Below are 12,817 nucleotides of genomic sequence, written 5' to 3' on the forward strand. Positions count from 1 at the left end.
ACTGGGCATGGAGGAAGACCCAAGCCCCCTCCAGTGTGGGGGACCCCGGGGTCCCTACCTGTGCCCTGCCCACCCCCACGGTGGCTCCCAGCGCCGTGCTGCCCTGAGGTGGCTCTGCTGATGCTGCTCCCTTGGAGCTGGTCCCAATAAACCCAGGAGGGATGCCGTCGGGATGCTATGGGCGGGATGCTCCGAAGTGCCCAGCTCCAGCTGCGAGGGAGGGCGCAGCGAGGCTGGGGATGCCGGGGTTCCAAATAGGGAACGAACCCAAGTGCCCTTGGCACGAGCAGCCCTGTGGCACAGGGCAGCCCGGGGTCCCCTCACACCCAAGATGCCCCTTGAGGATGGCACCAGGGAAGGACACACGAGAGCCCGGCTCAGCTCTCAAAAAGCGGCCGAAGCTTTTATTTCATCTACGTCCAGCTCGCGAGCGCCAGGGCTGCCAAAAAGCCTCGAGCTGGTGCTTGGCCAGGTGGGTGCAGGGAACGGTGCCCACCCAGCACCTCCCCGCTCCTGGCATCAGCCACTTCTGCACGAAGCCAAGCGCTAAAGAGCTGCCCCAGCCCCAGGCAGGGGTGTGCGGCCGCCCAGCTTGCCCAGCTCCAGCAGCAGCCCCGTGGGGCGGCCAGCGGCGAGTGGGTGCATGCGGGTGCTGGAGGGGCTGTGGTTGCCACCCCCGCTGCCCATGTTGCATGAAGCCAAGCTCAGTGCCCCCCATCCTTGCCCGTGCCAAGGTAGGATTCTGGGGATGGGGCAGAGCCTGTGGCAGGTCAGCCCCCCCCCCAAGACCTGCCAGTCCCCTGATGCTGGCTGCCCATGGCATCTCCTGGGGGGTTTAGTGTAGCGCTGGGTACCACGGACATGGGGGGCTCAAGCCTGCTTTGCTCTGGATGGGCCTCTAGCACATGCAATACGCTGATTGATAAGCAAGAACTGCAACGAGCTGGGGAGCCAGCCCTGGATCCAAGCACAGGCTCCTGGCTGGGCTACTGAAGCCGTTCCCCTCCTGCTGCCTCAGTTTCCCCAAGCGTCACCGGGCTTTGTCGGCAGCCTGCGGCACAGCAGCCGCACCGGCATCACATGGGCACCTCTCCCAGTCCAACGCAGGGGCTGCCTGCAGCATCCCGCGCTGTCATGTCGCAGGAGGCAGCGCCGCCGGGGAGCCCAGCATACAGTGGGGGTGTCCCCGGCCAAATCTGGGGGTGCTCCCGCTGAGGGGGTGAGCCTCACACGCGATTGGGATGCCCCCCACCCAGCGCCTTCTCGGGGGCAGCCTGGCCAGCTTTTTTGAAGCAATAAACCCCAAAAAGCTTGTACTTCTTGTCTGGGAAGCCCAGGTTGCGCACGCCGGGCTCCCGGCCCCCGCAGCGTGCCCGGGGGTTGACGATGGGGTAGCGGATGCTGCCATCCTCCAGCCAGCCAGCCTCGCAGCGGTCCAGCAGCTGGATCTTCCAGGCGGCGTAGAGCTGGCCCACCTTGGCCACGGCCGCCCCGTTGTTCTTGCAGGCCTGCACCGCCTCGGTGTAGCTCAGCTTGCGGTAGGTCTTCAAGAAGTAGACTTTGCCTGGGGGGGAGGTGGACAGACAAAGCGGGGGCTGTCAGGGACCCAGGTGCAGCATCCTGCATCCTGCACCGCACTGGTACCTAGCAGGGTGGGATGGGGCTGAGCGGTCCAAGGTCTGTGGACAACACCCTCCCCCAAATACATCTTTTTTTGGGAAGGGGGGGGCTGGAGGAGGTGACCAGCTGAGTGGGCTCTGGGGAGCCACCGCCATGGTGTGGGTAGATTTATGGGGGCTGCACGGCGGTGGTTGGTGATGGCTCCTTGTGGTGATTACACCTGCTATTTATCCTGCCTGCCACCATTAAATAAACATCGGCAGAGCCCCCCCGCACGGCCCTGCCAGCCGGGAGGAATTTACACAGCCCAGGAGCCCTCCCGGCTCCCATCTGTCTTTTGTGGCCCCGGCCTCATCCATCACCCGGGCTGTTTGCTGCTGCAATTACCTCCATCCCTGCTCCTGCCCGGGGAAGACAGGGTCTGCTAAAACCATGTGCCTCAGCCCCAGAGGTGATGGGGCCAGATCCTGGTCCTTGCTGGGGGTCCCCAGCACTGATCCCCTCTTAATGTGCCACAGAGCCCAGGGGAGACACATGCAGCCGCATCCTTCTCTTGCCCAGGGCTGAGAACCTTCCTGGACCATCGTGGGACTCCCCCACATCCTGCACAGCCAAAACAGAGAGCCGGGTGCTCTGTGCCTCAGTTTCCCCCCGCCATTACCGTTGAGATTGGAGGTGAAGCAGAAGGCGTCGTAGTGCTCGCTTTCCTTGTGTCGGTAGCCGTAGTTGCGTACCCCCACCGGCGTGTCCTTGCGGCCGCACTCCTCCCGCGGCCGGGAGATGGGATACTGCACGGAGCCATCCTCCAGCCAGCCGGCATTGCACCAGTCCATGCCCTCCAGCCAGGCCTGGTGCAGCTGGTCGTGCGAGGCCAGGATGCCGTCCTGCTCCAGGCACGCCTGCTGCGCCTCGTGGAAGTTCAGGGTGTAGCGACCCAGCCGCGGGTGGTAGGGGAAGATCACGCCTGGGGGGACGGAGAGGAGGGCTGGGGTATTGGGGGTCTCCCCCACCTTATTTTGCAGCTGCACCCAGCGAAGAGGGTGATCAGTGCAAGGCACCGGCAGCCGGCAGGGAACAGGGGCTGCCGTGGGCTGGGAGACCCGGCTGCAAAGCCCGGCGAAGATGAGCTGCCATCGTCTCTGCTCGGGGAGTTTGGATGCTCCAGGCTTTGCTCAGTAACCGCAAAGGCCCCCGGGCCTGTGACTGCAGGGACCCCTGTGCTCCAGGACCTGCTGCTCTGGGACCTGGAGACATTGGTGGTGCCTGTGCAGGGTCCAGCCAAGCCCTGGTGTCCCTGGAGCGAGCCTATACCAGCGGACCAGTGCTTCTGTGCCTCCTGAGCCCCCAAAAAGGGTTTCCCCCCTTTCCTGGTGTCCCCAGCTGCAGCAGCCTGTCCTGGTGGGCTTGGAGCCGTGCACGGCACCAACGCTGCTGCCACATCCCGATCCCCCCTGTGGTGCTTTACGAGGCCGTGCTGCTATCTATCTCCAGCGTTTATTAGCTGCCAGCCTGTAAACCTGGAGCAACAATAAAAGCCAATAACAGAGGCAATAAACCATGGCACACGCCAGGAAAAACAACCAGCCATAAAGCAAGACCAAGCCCAGCTCGGGGACGCAGCATCGGGAACCGCGTCCTGGCCATCCCGCGTGGGACATGGGGACACCTGGTGTCCTCCCCATCCCAGTCCCTCCTCCCCAGCATAGCCACGCCGCTACCTTCGAGGTCCAGCTTGACCATGCCGGTGTCATCCTCCAGCTCGTTGGTGACCTCGCACTCATAGCGGCCATAGTCTTGCAGGGTGACGTTGCGGATGATGAGTGAGGCGTCGCCGAAGCCATCCTCCTGCAGAGCCGTGCGGCCGCGGTAGCTGCCAAACGCCCGCCGCGCCTTCCCCAGCGCCACAAAGACATCCACGAAGGCCATGGGCTCCGTCACCTTGGTCCACTTGAGGCGGATCTCGGCCGGGTCGTGGGCGGACACGTCGTAGTGGTACCGGCAGGGCAGGATGATGGTGCCGCCCCGGTGTGTCACCACCTTCCCCGGGGCTGTCTGCACGACCACGGCCCCGCTGTCACCCTCTGCAAGGGACACCGAGCTCAGGGGTGCCCCTGTCCCCAAGTCTGCCCCTGCCTCCATCCCAGGCAGTGCCAGCACACGGGCAGGACCCGTGGTGGGGACAAGGCAGGCTGGGGGTGTGGGGCAGGCAGCGGGACCACCTTGGGGGGGAATTTCCCTCCTTTGGGGGCAATTTCCCTCCTTTGGGGACTTTGCAAACCTCGAAGAGGGTCGGGCAGCTCCTGCCCAGGGCAGGGGGCACAATGGGTGCCCCAAGGACCCTGATCAGGCTTTAATGGATATTAAACCCAAGAGCCCAACGGCTGCAGGATGGCTCCCCTCATCCCACCCTGGGGACCAGCCCAGCCCCCTGCTGCAGATCCCAGTCCCCACTCACCCATGACATGGACCACCTTCTTCCGTCCCCGGGTGCTGAGCGGCGGGTCGGAGGCGAGGACACCAGCGAGGAGCAGCAGAGCTGCCGGGCCGGCCGCCCAGGGACTTTGGGGACGCATCTGGGGGGACAGCAGAGCCCCTCAGCACCCTCCCACCCCCCCCAGGGAGGAGAGCGGCGGAGGGGAGGTCTGTGAGCAAACCCATGCTCTACCTGACCCCCAGCTGCTTCAGCAGCCCCCCCGCAGTGATGCTGGCCCCCAACCCACACCCCGTGGGGGCTGTGCCGGCTGGGGGAGGTGATACCATCACCCACTGACACCCCTCCTGGGGAGCCCCTCACCCTGTCTCCCACCTCACCCACCCCAAGCAGAGGGGGGTGAAGGGCTGTGCTGGGTCACTCATCACCCCTCCCACGGAGCCCACCAACCCGCAGGGACCCCCACGCCCCCGGCCTGCGCCAGCACTGAACTCCACTTCACCCGCTCGGTTACAGCCGGATGAATATTTCATGGCAGCCGCGCCGGCCGGATCGCCTGAGTTATTTATGTCAGCGCCGGCACATCTGGAAACTGAACTGACGCCCGGGAGGGGGCTGTGGCTGCTGGAGCCCCCCCAAGCCCGCCGGCTGCATCCCCGCTTCCCCAGGCACAGCCGGGAGAGATGTACGGCAGAGCCCCCCCGCTCCCTGGGGGGCTGCGACCCCCCTCCTCCCCGCGGGCTGGGGCCTGAGCCCCGTGCTCCTGGGGAGCCCCACAAGCCAGCCCGGCTGAGTGGCCCCCCCGTCCATCGTGGGAATGAGCCCCCCTGCCCGAGAGGAGGGGGCTGGGGAGCCAGGGCCAGCTGTGGGGCAGGGAGAGCAGGGCGCCCCCCCGGGGAGTCCCAGGGCCTGGCTGTGGGGCAGGGGGAGCGGGGTGGCCCCCCCGGGGGTCCCAGGGCCCGGCCGGGGGCAGGGGGAGTGTGGTGGCCCCCCCGGGGGGTCCCAGGGCCTGGCTGTGGGGCAGGGGGAGCGGGGTGGCCCCCCCGGGGGTCCCAGGGCCCGGCCGGGGGCAGGGGGAGTGTGGTGGCCCCCCCACTGTCCCAGGGCCTGGCTGTGGGGCAGGGGGAGCGGGGTGGCCCCCCCGGGGGCGGAGGGAGCGCCCCCCCCGCTGTCCCCCCCCGGCGGCCCCGCGGCCGGTGCGGTGTTGCAGTGCGGGACACTGCGGCGGCCCCGGGGCTGCGGGACGCCGGTGCCCGAGCGGGCAGCGCAGCGCGGGCGGGACCAGCCCGGCCGCCGCAGCCAGAGCAGCCCCCGCCCGGGCTGCCGGTGCAGGGGTGCCGGTGGCGGGGGTCCCGTCCCGGGGGTCCCGTCCCGGCTCCCCGCGGCCGCAGCCCCTCCCCCGCACTCACCGTGTCTCCGCGGAGCGGTGCCGGCCCGCGGGGGGAGCCCGGCCGCAGGAGCGCTCCGGTGCCGCCGGTGCTGCCGGTGCGGCTCCGCGCAGGGGGCGGCACCGGGAGCTCGGCCCGGCCCTGCCCCGGCTCCCGGCGCTGCGCAGGGCCGCCGGCTTGCCAAGGTCACCGGCCCGCCCGGCCCCGGCCGCGGCCGTCGGGACCCCCGGGACCCCCCGGTGCTGCCGGGAGCCCCGGGCCGGGCTGCGGGCCCGGAGCCCGCGGGGTATGAGCAGTTCAACCGGGTAAATGCTCCCCCCTCGGCCCCCGCAAGGGCAGCCCAGAGCCACTGCTAGCAACCCCCATATGCACCTCCACCCGTGCGCACCCCCACCTATTTGCATCCCCCACCCATGTGCACTCCCACCCGTGTGCAGCCCCACCTGTGTGCATCCCCCCATGTGCACCCCCGCTACCCGTGCGCACCCCGACCCATGTGCACCCCCACCTATGTGCATCCCCCACCCATGTGCACTCCCACCTGTGTGCACCCCCACCCATGCGCACCCCCCCACCCATGTCCATCCACCCGTGTGCACCTCTACCCGTGTGCATCCCCCCACCCATGTGTACCCCCAACCCCTGTGCACCCCCCACCCATGTGCATCCACTCACTGTGTGCACCCCTGACATGTGTGCATCCCCCCACCCATGTGCATCCCCCCACTCATGTGCACCCCTGATGCTTCTGCATCCCCTCACTGTGTGCATCCCCCCACTGTGTGCACCCCCACCTGTGTGCATCCCCCCACACGCTTGTACCCCCACTCACGTGCACCCCTGGCACAGGTAGGGGCACCCCTCCCCCCGGCTCCCCCCGCCCCGACCCTGAGCCGTGGTGCCAAGGGCAGCACAGGCAGCAGGAGCCCCCCCCAGCCCCTGCACCCCAAAGGGCAGCAGGGGACACAGTCTGGCAGCTGCTCCCGGCCCTGGGCAGAGAGTGAGAGCCCCCCGGGCCCCAGTGGGTGTCGTGGGAGGCCACCACAGTGCTTTGGCCGCTGCACGGGGGTGACATCCCCAGCTCTAGGGACGGGGGCTCACGAGCCAAACCTTTGCTCCTTTATTTTGTAAACAGTGTTTTCCTGGCACAGTCCCCACTCCTGCATCCTCACGGCGTGGCTGGGAGCACCGGGGTGGCTCAGGGCCCGCTCGGCCCCCGGGGACCCGCCAGGAGTGGAGCCCAGCTCCCACAGCCCCCCACCAGCAAGACCCCCGCGGGCCTGAGCAAGGGCAGAGCAGCGGCTGCAGCGATGCCCCCGCCGAGCACCCTGGGGTCCCCTCCAGCACATCCCACAGCGCCAGGGAACACAGCGGGGACCAGAGCATCCCTGGGGACAACTCTGCCAGCCAGGTCCCACAACAGGCTGCTCTGGCGGGGAGAGGGGAGACGGGCAGCAGCCCCCTGGGGGGGGCAGGACATGTCACTGGTGCTTCTTGGTGGCGTGCAGGCTGGCAGGAGTGGCGGGCAGGAAGAAGGCAGGGCAGCGCAGGCAGCGGAGGGCCAGGAGCTGGGGGCCCAGTGCGTAGAAGACGTTGGTGAAGAGGAAGCTCCACCAGACATCTTCAGGGGTCTGGTAGGGGAAGGGCGTGCGGGCGTGCAGCGAGGAGCCCAGGTGGGAGAACTGAGCCTGGGGACACAGGGTGGCATGGGGGGGCCTGGCCCACTGCAGCCCATCCCAGCACCGAAGGGTGTTTGGCAGGAGCACACCCAGCGCATCCTATCTATAGACCTGCGGGCTCGCGCCAGCCTATTTCTGGCAAACTAATCCCCGGCTCCATTAAGATCCACCGAGGCCAAAGTAATTAGCGGGCAGCGGCGGTGGGAACTGCTCCACATGCAGCGGTGGGGGCGGATCTGTCACCCCAGGCTCAGCCCTGGCCCCCCACTTGCTCTCCCCTGGCCAGGACCAAGACCCAGCCCGGGGGTCCCACTGTCACCCCCCCACCCCTGCAGCCAGGGGTGGCCCTCACCTGCGCCACGGCACCGGCAAACACCAGGCTCCAGTCGGGCAGCCAGGAGCAGCCAGGCAGCACCAGCCCGTAGATGCAGAGGCAGAAGAAGGGGAGGACGTAGAACATGTAGATCAGCATCTGGGGGGGTCACACACGGAGAGGGTCGCCCCGTCCCCCGGCGGCACGGAGGGATCCAGCCCTGCCTCCCACCCACTCACCTGCACTTTGGGGTAGGCGACAGGGTCGCGCAGGTACGGCTCGTGCTGGTAGATGTACTCAAAGCACGAATCAGCCGGACAGTCCAAAACCACCTGGGGACGAAGAGTGGAGGGAAGGTGGGTGTGGGGCAGATGGACCCTCCCCAGGACCCCATGGACTCACGGGACCCCTACAGCCCTCTCCGGGACCCCCATGTGGGGAACCAGCACTCACCATCCCCCTGAAGAAGGTGAATGCAGCGGTGAGGAGCAGGACCAGGATCAGCCCCATGTCCTGGGGCCGCTGGTACAGGCACTTGCGTTGCTCCTCTGCAACCTGGGAGATGGAAAACGCCGTGTTTTCGGCTCCACACGGTCCAGGCCCAGGAGGGGGATAAAGCTGACGGCTCCCGGTGCAGCTCCCCGTGGAGCCTGAGCTCCCAGCTCACCTTCTCAGGGCTGAGGCATGGCAGGACCTTGGGCTGCTGGAAGAGCCTCACCCCAGCCCAGATGGGGATGAGGATGTAGGGCAGGTTGAGGAGGAAGGCAGGGCTGAGGTCAGAGCTGTATTTCCCTGAGGAAGGAGAGTACAGGATAGGCACGGCAGGGCGCTGGGCGCTCAGCATCGATACTTGCTGCTCGCCCCCAGGTCAGCACCTTCCTCCTCTGCCCGCAGGATAAGTGCCTGGGAGCAAAGCTGCCAGCCGGCAGGATGGAGGCGGCCTGGAGGGACCAGCAGCGGAGCCCCCCTCCGCACCCCCGTACCTATCAGGTTCCCAAGCAGGAAGACGACGATGCTCATCAGCAGAGAGCCCAGCCAGAAGAGACCCAGGTTCCTGTAGCTCTTTCTGCAGAGACACCGAGCTCAGACGCCTCTGCCAGGCTCAGAGCTCCCCTCCCCACAAAATTCGGGATCCTCCAACCCCCACGAGCCCCTCCGAGCTCCTAAGCTGTGAAGGTGCCACGCGGCCACAGGAGCCACCGTGCCTTCCTGCTACTGTCCCCACTCACCTCTGGCCGATGGCCGCGATCATGGCGAGGTAGAGCCCATAGTGGATGATGCCATCCCAGTAACAGATCATGATGCCGTGCGCCGTGCGCAGGTGGGGCTCGCCCTGCCCGTTCGGAAGTTACCGGATCATACGGGGTGGGGGCAGATGCCTTCCCACAACCCCCTAGGGGACCCCGCGGGAGCTGGGGCTGCTCCGTGCATGGTCCCTCTGGGGCAGGAGCAGCTTCGGGAGCAGGAGCAGCATCGGCACTGGAGCCGGGTGCACAGGGCTGCTCGTTGGTGTGAGAGCCCGCGGTGGGGTGAGGTGGTACCTCTCTGACGTAGACCTCCATGAAGCCAGAGATGTAGCCATCCTCCTCCAGTGAGATGATCAAGTCGACGACGGAGGTGAAGGAGAACACCACGAACACTGCGGGAGAGCGAGCCAGCTCTGAGCAGGTCCCACGGCGCTCCCCAAATCCCAGCTCTCCGCTCCCTGTCCCAGCACAGGATCAGTCCCCACACCCCGAGGGTGACTCACCACAGAAAAGGGGGTCCTGGAAGTGGCTCACTCCGCTTGTGAGGAGGATGATGGAGAAGAGGCCGGCGAGCACCAGCACCACCGTCAGCATCAGCACCAGTGGGCTGCTGCAGGACAGCAGGATGGGTTCAAGCACCTGGGCATGGCCGGGGAGTGAAGCCCCATTTCTCCTGGTCCAGGTGAAACTCCCTCTGCCCCCCAACACCCACCCCCCCCCGACCCCGGTTTTGAGAGGTCTCCACCAAAGCAGGGGGAACAGCGGGATCAGACCCTGCACGCCAGCACCGGTGCGGGCCATGGTGGCACATGGTGCTGCCCATCCTCTGTGGTGCAGGAAACGGCTCCGCCGGGGTCTGAACTAAACCCGAGGAAGCGAAGCCTGGAGGCAGCCTGGGTCTGGCACCCAGGCACGGATGGGGAAGGGGCTGCCTCGCCAAGACTCTGTGCCAGGGCAGGGGAGAAGCCCCAGCGCCGTCCTCCGTCTCCAGGCTGTGGCAATGGGCCACTGTCACAAGAGACCAGGGAAGCCAATGATAAAGCAAATTGGTAACAAGGAGACATATACTGAAAATGTGTCCTAAGAGAACGAGGAAAAAGGGGAATGTGTCCCGAGCTTGCTGCACCCCCTCCCAGAAGCACGTGCATCAGCCGGAAGAGCTGCAGCTCTGGTCCAGCCAAGCCTTCAGCTACGAGACACCGAAAACACGACAGTATTTTTCACTCAAGCCTTTAACCCTGTTACCAAAGAAAAAGAAAAGGCAAAGTCGCAGCTGTCTGCACAGACGTCGCTGTTAATAGCTTATCCTGGAGAAGCACCCAATTAGCGGGCTGAGCGCTCCTCGGCACAGCACGGCGGATGTGAGACCAGGGATGAAAGGCCAGCTGTCCCCCTGCCCCAGGGTCACCCGGCTGAGAACAGCCCAGGTCTCATTTACAGGAGGCTGTGACAACACCTGGCTCCTGTTTGCCTTGTGCAGGCGGAATTACTCTGACAGGGACAGTGGTGGGGGAGCCCAGGACCCCGCACCCAGGGACAGGATGGGTGTCCCTGCGGCACCACGTGAGGCTGAGCTTGTCCTCACCACGCGCCCTGCACGTCTGAACCAACAGATGCTCTTGAAGAAACCTCAAAACAATAAAATAATTGAAGTGTCACCACCTAAGTGCATTATTACTAGTGTATAATTAATTACTACACAACTAATTACTCCCACAGAACGATTAATTCAGAATTCAAACACGGATGCTGCAGTGGAGTAGCACCTCCGGTCACCATGGGACCGGGCGTGTGATGGGGTTTGAGACTCACCAACACGTGCTGATGCTGGGGCCACCCCACACACGCACCAGCACCTCAGGGTGCCGTGCTCAGGGCACCCAACTCACCCTGCCAGGCTTTGAGGCCACCATCGCTCGTCCCACAGCGGGGACCAGTTAAGGAACAGGGGGATGTATCCCACTCGGCATACCCCTGCAACGCCCAGGCCAGAGAATAATATTGTTACAGGCTTTAATTTGGGGGGCAGGTTGGGGGGGTCGGTGCTCCCCAGAGCATCCTACCGATGGTTTGCACCCGATGCCGCATTGTGCAGAAGGGCTGTGGATTTCATAGCAATGGATCCCTGAGATCTGGGCTGCAACAGTGCAGCATCACCATGGGACGGAAGGGAAAGAGGAGACCAAAAAGATGGGAATGAAAACCAGGAAATTAAAATTTTTAAGTAAAGTTTATCAGGTGGCCAGGAAAGCCCCGGCTTTAAAAGTTTGGCTAAAAGCCCTTCCTGCTGGTGAAGCAAAAGCAGAAATTAGCTATAAAAAGAAATGTATAATTAATGGGAAAAGGAGAGTCAAGGGGCTTGGCAGGAATGAAAGGATGGAAATACGGGGGGAAACCCGTAGCTGGCAGGTCCTGGGGTGTGAGACTGGAAATAAGAGTAACCAGCCAGAAGGTGGTTTTACATAGAAGAAAATAAAGCAAGGAAGGGGGTGGGGCTTGGGGGGCTCACCGGGAGCTGGACCCTGGCTGGGGGTATCAAACCCCCCAGGCGAGGGTGATGGCCGGAGATGTGCTGAGCCCCCAGAACATGGCTGGGCTGGGGCATCGCAGGGGGGTCAACGCTGCAGTAAACCCAAAAGCGGGGCTGTTGCCAGGCAGTGGCAGTGACGAGGGGTGGCATCGGCCACTCTGGGACACGCCAGCAGCCAAACTGCCAGGGGGTCACTCAGGGGGGGATCCAAGGTGTGGTGGGGTCCCCAGTGCCCGGGGTGGCATGGCTGTGTGTGGAGGTGACACCCAGTGTTGGGGGTCCTGTCCCTCTGGCCCAGGGGCTGGGGTGGGGCCAGGTGGCTGGAGAGGGTTCTGATAAATCAAGGAGGTGCTGAGCACCCTCATTGCTGGGGACTGGGGCTGTCGGCGAGCCCCAGCATGCTCCGTGCTGGCGCTGAGCCTGGGCAAGCCTGCTGCGTGTCCCCACCGACAGCGGGATTTAAAAGCCATGAAGGCAGCCATGAACCATGCCGGAGAACTCCAGCACCCTGCCCTGGGCACTGCTCCCCCCTCTCCAGGTCTGGATGGGACCCAGTGGCCTGTCCCGGGTGGGATGGCTCCCACCACCCGCCGACAGAGCCTTGCCCTGGGCCAGACTGGATGCTCCCCCCGAGTGCCAGGCTGGACCCAGCATCCAGGACCAACAGAGGCCAGGACCCAGCACCCTGCCCCAGAGCTTTGTCCCTGGTCTGCACTCACTCTGCCAAGGTGGTCGCGCTGTTGATGCCGAAGGCCACGGGGATGGCGAGCAGGGACGGGGCGAGCACGCCCGGCACGGCGGGGAGCTGCATCCCCAGCACGGCCGTCACCGCTGCTGGAGCCCGTGGACTTTGGCCCCAGCAAACAGGCAGCGCCCTTAAAGCGCCAGAACCGCCTGGGGGAAAGGCCAGGGGGTCCCGGGGGGGGGCACCCAGCAGCCGAACACCCCTGTGTCCATACGAGGGTCCGTGCTGGTCTCTGTGCTCAAGGGCTGCCTTGAGAATTGGTGCTAAGGGCTGCGGGGAAAGGATAAAACCACTCCAGAAGAGCCTTCTGAAAGCTCAGGGGCTGGTGGGTTGGGGTTTTTTTCCCCCCCAATTCATTCTGGAAACCTTAAGTACTTAAAAGAGCCAAGAGGACACACCTCTTCAGATCTGTAAGGGGAAGAGAGAAAGAATGCAGCACATGAAAGCCAACGCTTCATCCCTGCCTTTAACAATGGATTGAACTGAGCAGAGAACAGGAGTTTCAAGGCTTCTGCATCCAGCTGGGAGCCCAGCGTTTCCCTCGCACGCTCCCTGCTCACACACGAGTGTTTATCTCCCCCCAGCCTATGCAGAGCCCTGCCTCCGCGGCCCAGAACCGGCCATGCCCTCACAAACAGCCACGGCACACGAGGGACGTCTGCCGCGGCCGCCCAACCTTTCCCCTTCCCCATGAAGCCTTCACCAAGGCGCCACCACCTCATGCTTTTTTGCCCTCCCGCTTCAGAGTCCGGGGCCAACCGGCTGCCCTGCACTTTGCCCTGGGCTTGTTCCTCCTCGTTCCTCCGTGCGGGACATGGAACGCACCCCCCGCGCCCTGGCAGCACGGAGCTCCTGGTCACTGAT

General features: G+C 65.0%; 2 protein-coding genes across 4 annotated transcripts; both read right to left on the reverse strand.

Annotated features, from left to right (window-relative positions):
• Nucleotides 1-377: 377 nt before the first annotated feature.
• Nucleotides 378-5,591, reverse strand: HAPLN4 (hyaluronan and proteoglycan link protein 4). Its single transcript, XM_056337401.1, has 5 exons — nucleotides 5,461-5,591; nucleotides 4,076-4,193; nucleotides 3,339-3,701; nucleotides 2,282-2,584; nucleotides 378-1,564 (listed from the first exon to the last, which is right to left on the reverse strand). The coding sequence occupies exons 2-5, from the start codon at nucleotides 4,191-4,193 to the stop codon at nucleotides 1,227-1,229; spliced, it is 1,122 nt and encodes a 373-aa protein (XP_056193376.1). The 5' UTR covers nucleotides 5,461-5,591; the 3' UTR covers nucleotides 378-1,226.
• Nucleotides 5,592-6,536: 945 nt separating this feature from the next.
• Nucleotides 6,537-12,048, reverse strand: TM6SF2 (transmembrane 6 superfamily member 2). Of its 3 annotated transcripts, none has more exons than XM_056337400.1 (10): nucleotides 11,928-12,048; nucleotides 9,182-9,288; nucleotides 8,973-9,070; nucleotides 8,661-8,764; nucleotides 8,415-8,497; nucleotides 8,099-8,223; nucleotides 7,885-7,986; nucleotides 7,671-7,763; nucleotides 7,471-7,590; nucleotides 6,537-7,007 (listed from the first exon to the last, which is right to left on the reverse strand). In XM_056337400.1, exons 1-10 carry the CDS (start codon nucleotides 12,017-12,019, stop codon nucleotides 6,921-6,923), a joined length of 1,011 nt encoding a protein of 336 aa, XP_056193375.1. In that variant the 5' UTR covers nucleotides 12,020-12,048; the 3' UTR covers nucleotides 6,537-6,920. The 3 variants fall into 3 exon arrangements, with proteins under 3 accessions (XP_056193375.1, XP_056193373.1, XP_056193374.1); XM_056337398.1 differs by having other exon boundaries at nucleotides 6,537-7,127; XM_056337399.1 differs by having other exon boundaries at nucleotides 6,537-7,127; nucleotides 9,182-9,317; nucleotides 11,928-12,005.
• Nucleotides 12,049-12,817: the final 769 nt, after the last annotated feature.

The sequence above is a fragment of the Falco biarmicus genome, chromosome 4, assembly GCF_023638135.1.
Source record: "Falco biarmicus isolate bFalBia1 chromosome 4, bFalBia1.pri, whole genome shotgun sequence".
Taxonomy (NCBI): Eukaryota; Metazoa; Chordata; class Aves; order Falconiformes; family Falconidae; genus Falco; species Falco biarmicus.